General features: G+C 38.1%; 1 protein-coding gene across 4 annotated transcripts in view; it reads right to left on the minus strand.

The window, feature by feature from the left end:
- Window positions 1–12,739, minus strand: part of TCF12 (transcription factor 12) — a 159,842-nt gene that overhangs the window by 66,526 nt on the left and 80,577 nt on the right. For all 4 annotated transcript variants that reach the window (XM_071813875.1, XM_065847179.2, XM_065847180.2 and 1 more), the window contains exon 7: window positions 4,386–4,450. In XM_071813875.1, the coding sequence (XP_071669976.1) occupies window positions 4,386–4,450 (65 nt within the window). The remainder of the gene's footprint in view (window positions 1–4,385; window positions 4,451–12,739) is intronic.

Below are 12,739 nucleotides of genomic sequence, written 5' to 3' on the forward strand. Positions count from 1 at the left end.
AAGATTGGAGAGAAAAAAAGGCAGTAAGAATTGGAAGGGTGCAGAACATAGTGAAGACCTATCAGAAGAAGAGTATGCAGTAAAGTACAAAAAGCCAAAAAAAGGAAGAGGATTCAGAATTTGGTTGTGAAGAACTAGACAAGCACAGGTTTTAAGGTAGCACACAAACATACACCATTAACCTTGTTAACACCAAACTACATAAAAAACACAGCGTAAGACAAATGCAACTACCTCACTCAGCACTTATTTGAATGAACGGGCCCAGTGCAGGAGTTATACTCTAGGATGCTCCTTCTTTTTGGCTTGCTTGAAACACCTGATGGAATTAAAACCTGAAAGTATGCACTTCTTGTTTAGTAAAATATTCATCAATTAGCCATATTTATATTTTTGTGACTAAATGTTATACCTGAATCCAATTTTTTTACCTAAGTTCCTCTGATTTTTAAGCTACCCTGAGAAATCAATCACACAAACTCCTACAGCCTGTAGGTAGCTGACAGTCCACACAAATCACTGATTAGATCATTTTCAGTCATGGGTAAGAAGTGATAGTAACACTCTTAAGCATTTCAGTTTACAGCAATCTTGAACATTTTCATTCCATCCCTCTGTAAACTTAATAGGAGGTAAAAATTAAAATTAATCACACACCAACACCAAGTTAGTAATACCATTTACACTAATGACATACGGAAAGAACTTTACTAAGAGAAGAACAGATTAGAGAGTATTTGGAGAAGTATTTTCAGTCCATCTGTATCCAACAAAATACTGCAGAGACTGTCCTTGCCATCTCTGCAATGTCAGAAACCTTAGTCTTTGAAAACTCATGATTTGGAGGGAGTGCAGAAATCGGGATTGGTTGGTTTGTCTGTTTTTACAGGGAGGAACAAAAGCAGTGGCTTGTAATTCCTCAACTATTTAAATTTCATTTTTTTGAAGAATATTGGAAGAAATAGACTGCAAATGCCAGATGACAATGAAGAAGTGATATGGATTCAGCTGGAATAAGCTACATAAAACCAATCTCATTTTCCTCTCAGCATAAGAGGTGTTTTAACAAGGCTTAACTACTTTCACATTTCACAGATAAACTAAGGGACCAAGGACAACGAACAGTACTGCTGAATACAGAGCACAGCTGTGTAAAAAACAGTAGCTAGGAGTTTATGATCAACACTGGGTGAATGTATTAACTGAGACTTTACAGGCATCTGTTTTGGACATCATTCAACCTCTTAATTAGTGACTGGAATGAAAAATGAAGACCACATTTACTGAACTCACAAAGCAGATAACCCAGAAGCATCTACAAATGCAGTACAAGCCTGGAATTCAAAATTGTACTGACAAATTTAGAGAAGGGAGAAGCAACATGTTAAGAAGTAAATACATTTTAGCATATGGAACCTGTAAAGGGAAAAATATAAGTTGAGGAATGACAAACTGGCCAGCATCACCACAAGAAGGTATAGGGAAATTTGAGACCATCACCAATCAAACAAGTATCAACAGGTTGCATATTGGTTATGAAAAAGGCACGTAATACATGGCAAAAAATTAACAGTATTGTCAGAAAGATCCAGGAAATTTCTTTTTGCCATAATGGTAAGGCCTTAGGTGAGGTACTTTACCTAGTTTAAACCACTCCTTCTGCAGAATATCTGGAGCAGAACATAAGCTTTTCTACCAATATTTCAATCTGACATAGACCCTCTTACATTTCTGCTATCAGAAATACACATGCACTATATGCACATCAATGTAAAAATTAACTCTGTTTATGTCTCATCTTTTCTAAGGACTTCTTATCATCTTAAGAATCTACTGGACTTACAGCCTCTACACACTCAAGAGCACAGATCCTTCTCTGTGCCTACTCTCTGCAGAGAAGGCATCAGGAAAACTTTTAAAGTGCATTTCAGTAATAGAAAACAAAACCCAGTGTGGTCATGCAGTCTCCTCCATCTCTAGAGGTTTGTAAGAACTGACTATACGAGCATCCATCAGGAACAATGCAGCTGGTTCTTCATTTGGATTGTCAAAATGACCTCTCAAGATTTCTTTTGACCTTTTCTGTGATTGCTTTCAAACACTGCAGCTACAATGAGGGCTGTATTTCAGGTACTGCCATAGATTTATGAAAAATATAAACAAACAAACAAAACCACGAACCCCAAAAGATCCAGAAATGCCACCAGGTTCCAAGTTAGCGAATGGTTTCAAACACTCTCAGATTTAACTGATAAGACCAAACTGAAGTGCAAACCGTAACTTATCACATAAATTTAAATAGAATGAGGATTTAACTGAAAGTTCACTCTATGATAATTTTCTATTATCCTGAATATAAAACCAGAAAAATATATACCTACAAAAACATCTTCCCATATACTAACAACATTTATGAAAGAAGAAATTGTGGGAGAAGAAATAGTAGGATGCATATCAAAGGAATAAATAGAATTAGAAGTGATGTTAAATAGAAACAAATATGTATAAGAGTTTGGCTTTAAAACAGCTACATGCAAAAAATTAGTATTAAATGGTACTATATAAAAGCAATTAGGAGATATAAAAGCATCTTCCTCAGTGAGAAGCCAAACAACAGAAATTACATTCATTACTGCAAAGCTGAACAGAATTTTATGCAAAGTTAAGATAAACCCATTTTCCAATATAGAACATTAACTTAATGAAAGTAACATGGAAATTAATTTGCTCTCAAACTAATACCAAGTTTAAGTTATCATATTAAAATACGGTACGGTACATATGGAGTTATTTGAATAATACTAATAACATTAATAAAATATTTTACTGTCTAAACTGGCAATAATGTGAAGTCCGTCACTTGAACTTAAAGAGCTATACTGCTTTTTTGTGAGAATGTTACTGAAAGCTCAGCAGTAGTTACAAGTAAGTCTTTGTTCACAGAATCACAGAATGTCAGGGGTTGGAAGGGACCTCAAAAGCTCATCCAGTCCAATCCCCCCGCCGGAGCAGGAACACCCAGCTGAGGTTCCACAGGAAGGTGTCCAGGCGGGTTTGAATGTCTGCAGAGAAGGAGACTCCACAACCCCCCTGGGCAGCCCAGTCCAGGCTCTGGCACCCTCACTGAGAAGAAGTTTCTTCTCAAATTTAAGTGGAACCTCTTGTTTTCCAGTCTGAACCCACTGCCCCTTTTCCTACCATTGGTTGTCACCAAGAAGAGCCTGGCTCCATCCTCCTGACACTCGCCCTTTATATATTTGTAAACATTAATAAGGTCACCCCCCAGTCTCCTCTTCTCCAAGCTAAAGAGACCCAGCTCCCTCACATTTGTGTTGCAGAAAAGCAGTAAAGGCTGGGAGAATAAGCCTTTCTTAACAGGGGAAGCAATGTTAGGTCTGCATTGCCACATGGTGCTGCCCATTTACACTTCCCAAACTACTAGATAAAAGACTCAAAACCAAACTCATATGCTAAGTTTTATCCCCCAGAAGAAGGATATTCCTGAACATCAGTTCAAAGCAATTAGTCTATTTACAGTAAAATTAAAGAAAAAAAATCCTCTTTGAGAAAACAACCATAACAAATTAATTTCTTAGAATTAAAAACTTATTATTTAAATCTTCGTCAACAAAACCAGAGCGTAATCAAATGCTGATTATACTTCTTAAACATTCAAACTTCCTGTACATTCAAAACAGACTTTTAAACAGTGATCAAGAGTATCCTTAATGTGGCTCATTAGAAATAATATGGAAGAAATTTTCACAATGAAGACTTAGAGACAAAAGAAGAAAGTTTTCTTAATTAGAAAAAACATAATCAAAACCACGAAATAATACGGTATCACACTGGATAACCCAATTTTTACAAATTAAAAGCCTAGTAACACAGTTTTTCTTAAAAAGTGCACATGATCTCCGCTAGGAGACAAATTTTATGTGAAAAATCAGTATGACAGACTAATCACGATATACAGTCAGTACTGGTCTGCAGTTCTGTTTAAAGATTTGGAGAGGAACAAATAACTACAAACGGTAGGAAAACTAATTTCACAATTATTTGTAGGAAAGTCGTGATACTCACAACTGAAGCACATTGCCCACTGTGCTCAGACTAGTAACAATCTACCTTTTACTACAACATAGGACTTCATGCTCCTGAGCTACAGAACCAGTTCCATGTGCACATGGCAAAAGTGCCTGCTCTAAGTGGGTGTATGTACATAAGTACAAGGCGATTTGACCACACACAACCCAGAAAATTTGTTCTGCAAATTGTGGAACACATTCTTGTTTATGATGTTTGGTAGCCTGACATATTCACGTAACTTAAACTAAATTTTAGTCCAGATTATTACATTTGCTTTCAATCATCACTACACTTACTTGACAGCCTGGTAACCCCGTATCTCTGCCATACAAGGGAAACGGACCTCTATCGGAGGCTTTTCCTATAAAAGAAAGACATTTGAAATTAGGTTCTTTTAAAATCTGCACGATATCTGCATCAGTTGTCCTTATATATGCAATTCAGAAAATCTGTCAGCATCACAGTAAGTTTACAAAAATTAAGTTGCATTAGTAGAAGTAGGTTTCTATACATCTACGTTTAACACACTAAACGAGGACTACTGCAATAGATGACATACTCGCCTAATTCCATTTCTTATGTAACCCACCAGTAAAAAAAAGAAACCTGCAATTTTTATTGTTATAAAATATCACTTAAATAAAAAGGGCAAGGGTCCACATTTTCAGTTCCATTATCAATGAGCAACAGAGACACTTTTAGACATTTCTCCATCCTACGTGAAAGTAACACATAGCTGGCATCATCTTGGGTGATGAATATACTAAGCAGTAAAATAAATCCAACAAAACCACATGAGAAGTGAACAAAAACTTCAGAACAAGAAAACCAACACCAAACTTAAACCATGGCTGAATCATGCAGCTCTTGACACTCGCCCCTTAAATCCTTAAAAATCCCTTCATTTCATGTACATTCCAATTGGGTACAAAACTCAGGGAACACAACTAGTCAAGAGAGCAAAACAGACTCTTCCACCCTACAAGCAATATTTGTCTGTAGGTAGCACACAGGATGGCTGCCCTCTGATATTGCTCCTGTCTCGCGACCTCAGATCACAACGTATTTGTCAATTCCAGAAAAACTACTCTGTGCTGTGTTTGTTGGTTATGCCACCAAACTGGCAGGTTTGTACATTAAACCTCAGGGTGAAAGTTCTCCAGTAGGGCTCAGAAGTTTATCAGTAAACGCGTAAAAAACAATCTTGAATAGAAGTCTCTGCTGAACAATGGCAAGAATCAGACAGTCATCAAGTATGTGCATAACAGAAAACACCAAGTGCATACAACTGCCCTAATTACGACAGAGAACTAAGAAATGAGAAATGCCCTGTAACACCAACCCAAAGGTAAGCACTAAAGAACCATGATGCCTATCTATTTGAAAAGGAATGTCATCTTACCCCACCAGGCATTCGCTTTCCTAAGCAATTCGTATGGCATCCAGTCCTCATGAGAAGAAAAAGCAGCCTTTCTTACACATTCCCATTTCAGTGCTAAATAGCTCCATGCTACTGCAATTGCACTTCTAGAAAGGGACTTCCTTTGCTTTTGCTGATTTTTTTTCTCTCTACCAAAAATCCCTAAACGTCATTCTGTAAGAGGAAAAACTAAAGTCTGCTTATTGTTCATTTTAAAAAGTACATGTTGTATAAGCAGAGAGGAAGAGGAAGTTTGACTCTCTTGGAAAAACATCCCTGTCAGATTATAATCTTGATAACTGCAGGTAGCCTGGTCAACAATAGTTTGTTTGAAAAATGGCAGCTCTGCTGTAACAAAGGGAGGAAAAAAGTTAACATTTTTCTGCTGAAGCAGTTTGCCTCTAACAACTATCAGGCACGAAGCAAATAAAATACCTAGCATGCAAAATTATATGAAGTAGGATGAATCATGCTGTTCATATTAAACCAGACTCAGCATTTTCCTTCCAGAAAATGAGAATCTTATACTACATGATAAACAACTTTGACTGAAGTATGCAGTATTTCAGGCAAGCTTTAAAACAAATATTTATACAAGAGTCAATTACAGAGGCTAGAAAAATTATGATGTAAATTATGGTTTGTGTAGCAAGCAAGAAATCGTCAGATAAGAACGCATAAAATCATGTCATTTAAATGTTATCATTTTAAAAGTTTGGCAGGTTCATACTAAAAGAAAAAAGCTGACTAGAACAGTCCAATCTATGGTATTAATCAATTTGGTTCTAAGAAATGATTGAGAAAAATCAAGGCTGCCTGAGACTATGCTGCCTAAATATTTATCAAGAATTAGAGTTGCAGGAAATGAACATTTAAGCTGTGTTCAAAAGGCTAAGCTTTTCAACCAAGGGTCTGGAAAGTGACCTAGGATCAAGTTCAAGATGGTGTCTTTCATAGAGTCTCTAAACACATCTCCAGGGCAAGCACTGAGACACAACTCTCAAACCTGCCATAGTGTCCCACTGTTAAAGGTACCCGATTTTAAACAACAACCACCAACAGGCGCACGCTCAGAAACGCACGCTGGGCCCATGCTCAAGTCCTGTTCCCGGTTCTCTCGTGTACTGCGGAACCGCAGCCTGTTGTCGTTTGGCAGGACTGGAGCGCTGTGCTGCAGCACAACCTCCACCTGCGCACAGCGCAGGGCTGGGAGCGAGCAGGTGAGCTGGCCCAGAGAAGCGGCGGCACTCCAGTTGCAGCCCTGAAGCTTCACTGATACTACAGCAAGAAAGGTTTCCCAGCATCATGCTGTCTGGCAGTACCGCAGCACAATGGAAAAGTGAAAGAGTATTAACGACAAATCACCTGTTGTCATTTCATCACACTTCAGCTGCTCCAGTCTAGGCACTATGTTCACTATTGAAAGCCTTAAGCAAGCTGTCACAGGTACTGTTTATCTATCCATAGAAAGAGAAAACACTTAGCAACTACTCCACGTAGTGACTCAAGTATTTGAAAGGTGGGGAATATCAAGCTGGAGAAGATGACACTTCCACACTGGTTTAACTGGTAGGTCTCATACATAATGTCTTATCAATGTGTGGGCAGTCTCTGGCATCTACTGAAGTTCAAACACACAGCCAGATATATCAAAGTAGAATACCTTTGCTTCTTTTAGTTTATCAAATACTTTTCTTAATTATTCAGACTCTCTACAGATTGACGGAAGAGCATAAAAATGTGGAGGCTCCTGTAAAAACCAGACCAGACTACCGGTGTTTATGAGCACACAAACTTTAAAAATACAGTGACACTGAAAGCCAAAGCAGACCCTAACATGTCTTGCAGGTTTACTCCACCAGATTTGCTGTTGAGCGTGTTATACCTGCCATCTGATCATATCTTCTCTACCCTCTCTCAAAAGGGTCTTGTCTCAGTGCTCACTACACAGATGGCAATAGTATCTTTTTTATTATAGCCAGAAATTCAGAAATATTGATGCTCAGCACTAAGGAGACATGAGGAAACTCACTACGGCACCTGACATGAACTGGAAGGAGAGGGGTATGCAAGAGCAGTATTAAAAGACAAAACCCCTACTGAACGTTTTAATTTGCATAGCCTTGTGTAAACATGGTTGTAAGTTAGTGTGTAGACATACCAGCTGGGAAGGTAAAGTAATACCAAAATGAAATTTATGTCATCCTCAGATCCTATGTTTTTCTACAAAATACTCATGAGGATTAAAGCAACTTTGGTCAGTTTTCTCAACCCCAACATCTCCCAGAGCTGCACACTAGGGCTTCCTATACAAGGCTATTGTGAACCATCAGCTCCTTGAGCACCTTGTATCACAGGCCTCCTAACTCAAATGTTTGAGAAGTTATGTGCAGTCATTTTAGAAGCAAAATCTATGTCTTGCTTACAAAGAAAGTAGCATCATGGTAAACTTCTCTTCAGGTTATGTATTGATGGCTCTATATTCCACAGTTTTGTCATCCAACCAGATTCGAACTAAAGCGATGGACATTTAAAAAATAGAGTTGTTCATATACAGGAATCTTCAATCTGCACAGATCAACTCACAAGGCATTTGAATCTTTTAATAACTTGGAATGAGTTTGTATTTTATTTTGTTTTAGTGAGTTTCATGTGTTTTCATCGACAAAAACTTCAGTGACCTAATTGCTACCTAACAGGCTTAAATCCCGAGGACTATGGAGTTAAAAGAAACTAAACCAACAAAATCTCACTCAGCATTTTGAACCACAAGTATTTCCTAACTTCATAAACTTAAAACCTTGACACATTCTGTACCAATTCAAACATTAATAGGAATTTAATAAATAATTATTTTTCTCTTGCATTCACTTGTCTAAATGTGATACGCTCACCACTTAATATAGCTTTTGAATACTGCACAAGGAATTGTATTCCATGATAAATCTATCTGTGTAACAGCTGTGCAGCCTAAATACTCTTAACACAGAATGAACTGAAACAGCAAGATGCAAAGTGATAGCGAGCTGAAAACAGCAGCACATTAACTTGGATGAGGACTACTTCAGAGAATGTGCTATAAATGCCTGCCAGTAGTAAACCAGCCTTTTCCCACTGCTTCTAGATAATGCTTGGCTTATAAGAGGATGATAGAATATAACTCTGCAGAAAATTACTTAAATTCCCACAGAATTAACTCTTCACAGACTAAAGATCTTTCTATGCACTGCTAAGAACTTATTTGGTTGGCAATGTGGAAAGTACCATGATTTTTTAATGGAGCAGTGTTTATCATCCAGCATGAACACTACAGTGACCACAGCTGGCAGCTGCTCTGCTTGTCAGCCATGAAGTATGTCTGCCCCACTTGGACAGAGAATCATCTTTCAGTCCATCTTCAAGGAGTTTTCATTGATAACACTGTTAACCCGTCACAACTGACCTACCCAAAAGTCAGTTTTTAACAAAACACTGTGGACACCTTTCAGGGTTGGTTGTTTGGCTGTTTGTTCTTTAAGTTATTAAACTGGTGTTGGTAGATTTGGCTAGAAATCAATTTTCATACTGTGTTCTCCCCCTCCACATCCAGTAACAAAGTTTCCAGCAACAACATATGTGTCTCTGCTACCCACAGAAATAATACATTCGAATAGTTTTGCATATGCAGATCCAATCTAACAGGGAACAAGCTGCAAAAGCTATACTCACAGGCACATACGGATGGTGCAAGAAAAACATTCGTCAAAGTAAATATTTTTTACAACTCGTAATACCACTTTCCAACTTAGCACGAAATAGAAAGAAAGTATGCAAAATGTGTAGAATAACATCCTTGCTGCCTCCAGTACAGGCTCGTTCTTTATTTTTTAAAATTTTGTTGGTGTTAAAAATTATTACTGAGTCCGGTGAAAAAATTTAAGTTTGATAAAGACACAAAGCCAGCCCTGCTGCTACGATTTGGTGTGCTGCCTGCTTCTCAGAGGCAAGGCCAGCTGACACACACGGCCATAAAAGTTTTACTACATACCTAGACATTTCCCACAGCACCTGAGGAATCATTTCTTCCTCTTCTACTGCTACGCAGGCATACTCAGTAATAGCGGCTGTCACAGTTTTAATATGTCTTATGCCAACAATCTTATGTCTAATATTCTGAAAGTACATAATACATATGTATATACTGTGAATACATAGAAGAAATTGCACACCGTTTTCCTTATAATACTTGTGAGTAAAACTCATGGACACGAAACAGAGATCTGAAGCAACACAACTTGAAGAAAGTGCTTAAAACAAATGACCTCTTATTCTCTTCAGACCAGAGCAGTGCCCCAGGCTGTGCAACAAGGCAGCGCCAGCCAGTGCAGCTGCCGGACTCGCACCCTCCTGCTCAGCCCAAGCCAAATTACTCACTCAGCTACACACAATGAAGCAGCAACACAGGAAAATGCCAAGTGCAAGTGAGATTAGTGATGAACTACAGGACTCCTACAAAGGTGAGTGATTAGCAGGTCCCCAGACATAATCGCTTTCCTAACCCAGCCTTTATCTCATCACACACTCCATCTTGGTTCAGTCCCTTCTGACTGCAAGCAGCTTCCCAATCAATAACCCCTCAAGTCTCACAAACTCATCCATGCTGTCTTTCTTACCTTTTAGTAAAGCAGTAATACGTACATCATTTTAATTGTCTGCAAATGCCTGATACAAATTTTGAACCTTAAGACTAATAACTAACTCACACATAACAAAATCATGCTACTGGAAAAAACTGTAATACCGTAATAGAAGGAGAAATACAAACATTTAACCAGGAATGCCGTGTCCAAGTGAGGATCCACAATGCAGTCTATACAGGTAATCATAAGAATGTTGGCCTATGTGTTTTTGAAATGGTATGGACAGACTGTGACTAGTAGAAAGAAAATGGCATTATTTTAAACTGGGGGGGCGGGGGTGTGTGCCATACTGTGACATCTTCTAAAACAAATTTTCCCAGACAGAGAAGAAAAGGTTTAACAACGCTTGGTTTTAATACCAAAGATTTGTCTCCTACTGCTTCCTTTGGTCAAAATTTTGAAAGATCATGATCCTACAGAACAACTCTATCAATCTGCAAGAACTAAAATGTTATGATTTTGAATGAGATTTATGGGATTTAAGTGTCCAGACTCAGATCTGCCTGAAACCTCCTAGGATTCTCCATGCCATAAATTCTCATTTGGAAGGTAGCATTATACTTCTACCCAGTCCAATTATTTATTTGTCTCACTTGGAGCAAGAACTGGTTTTCATATCTAAATGATGCAAAACCTGGAAAAGCTGGAATTACCTGGAATCAACTTCCCGCTTTTAATTGCTACAATTTGGGAACAATGCTTTAAGCAGCAAATGCTAAATTCTTCCTCTGTTGACATTTGGACAGGATCATCCGGAAAAAAAAAAGTCATTGTGCTTTCCAAAGATTAGGAAAGTTCAGAAGTTCTTTTATACTTAGAGCTGTGTGGGCACTGCAGATGTCTTTAGCTGTAAGAATTCTACTGATTGAACTGACCAGGCAATAAATCTCAGCATACATCTTTTTAAGATGTTAAACACAGACGTCAAGGGATTTCTCACAACTTCTTTAACGCAATATTTTAAAAAAAATAATGTCAGTGTGCGAAGTGGTATTAAAGAACCTGCTTCCCAAAGACATGCTTTTGACACGTTCATACCACTGATTTGTACATACTTCTAAGAAAATATGGAATATTTTGTCAGTTTGCAGAGCACTGCACAGATCTTGTGCTATAAAAACAATTTATTAATGTTCTTACATACTTCACATACACAGGAGGTAAGGGTGGACTAAATTCCACATTATATTTGGATTGACTCTGTGAACTTGTAATTTATATGCTCATGTCAAACGAACATTTCTGTTCCATAGTGGTTGATCCATGATGGCTCCTTCCTCAGTGCTATTCCTGTCCCTCCACTTCCCAGGCTTAAACCATGTGAAATAACAAATCTAATGTTCGCAAGGCTAAAAGGGACTGAAGTGTCTGGCAGGAAGATGCACATCAGTAACTGAAGGCAAGAAGAAAAGAGGGAGTACAAACCTGTTAAACGAAGAAAGAACTTGTTACTCCCTCTCGCCCAAGCCTATGTGGGCAAGTATTTGTGAACCAAATAATTCTTGAATAGTTGTTTAGTGTACTTAGTTTCCATTCTCCACTACATCTCCTCTAGGCTAACCTTACCGTAAATAATATTAGTGCTCTATTAACCTGTTAATGTGTGCTGTGCATAGACAGATTATCCAGTGGGAGAAACAGACTAAAAATTACTACTACCACCAGACTAAAAATTGACTCAGAATGAGGGAAATCAGGGATATACAATATCCAGAAGACATTAACCAAATTAAGTATGCATATGAATACACACACACCACACATGTGACACGAAGGCGTTTTATCCCATGCAGTTACCTACCTCACCTATCCACCTCATGTATTTCTAGAGTATCCAAGTGTTTTCACTTTGTCTATTAAAATATTTCTCCCTTACCGTCTTCCTCAGCTCATCCCCAAGGGATTTAGTTAAAATTTTTAAGCAGCTAACAAAGTTGCTACTTACAACTAACTTGAAAAGCATCCTTTGCTCTCCTGGTGTGGAATTTGTTCCAGATCTAAGGACAAAAATTACTCATCTTCTATCAGTGACTTTAAACATCAAGTACATTCTTAAGTCTAAAGTCAAGAGGATTTTATAATTGGAAATGAATAGAGAATCCACACTTTACAACAAAATGCTACACCTGTTTCTGATTAAAAGATTATTTTGGTGACACTACTTGCTACAAATTGCTAAATTATATATATGTGAAATTATATAAAATTTTTAAAAGTTACTTATGTAGGGATCTACAGCTCTTCTCACCATCCAAGACCTATTCATTCTCATTAAACTTGAAAAGCCAGCTTTGTCAAAAGAGAAAGACTGTCCCCTCACCCCTTCTCTATATAAACACAGGTACCAACACGGCAACCATTTATAACCATCCTCCATAAGGCAAGTGGCAGTTGCTGTACAGAAGTTCTGACAGCTCTTATCTGGATGAGTTGCATAACTTCCTCAAGCTTCACCCCTGGCAGGCAATACGGGCATCCCAACAGCACAGAGACACAAGTCTGTAGATCAGGTATTCCCAGCCTGTGCTCTGCAGCCTGGCTGCCAGCCTAG

This window comes from Patagioenas fasciata, chromosome 12, assembly GCF_037038585.1.
Source record: "Patagioenas fasciata isolate bPatFas1 chromosome 12, bPatFas1.hap1, whole genome shotgun sequence".
Lineage (NCBI taxonomy): Eukaryota > Metazoa > Chordata > Aves > Columbiformes > Columbidae > Patagioenas > Patagioenas fasciata.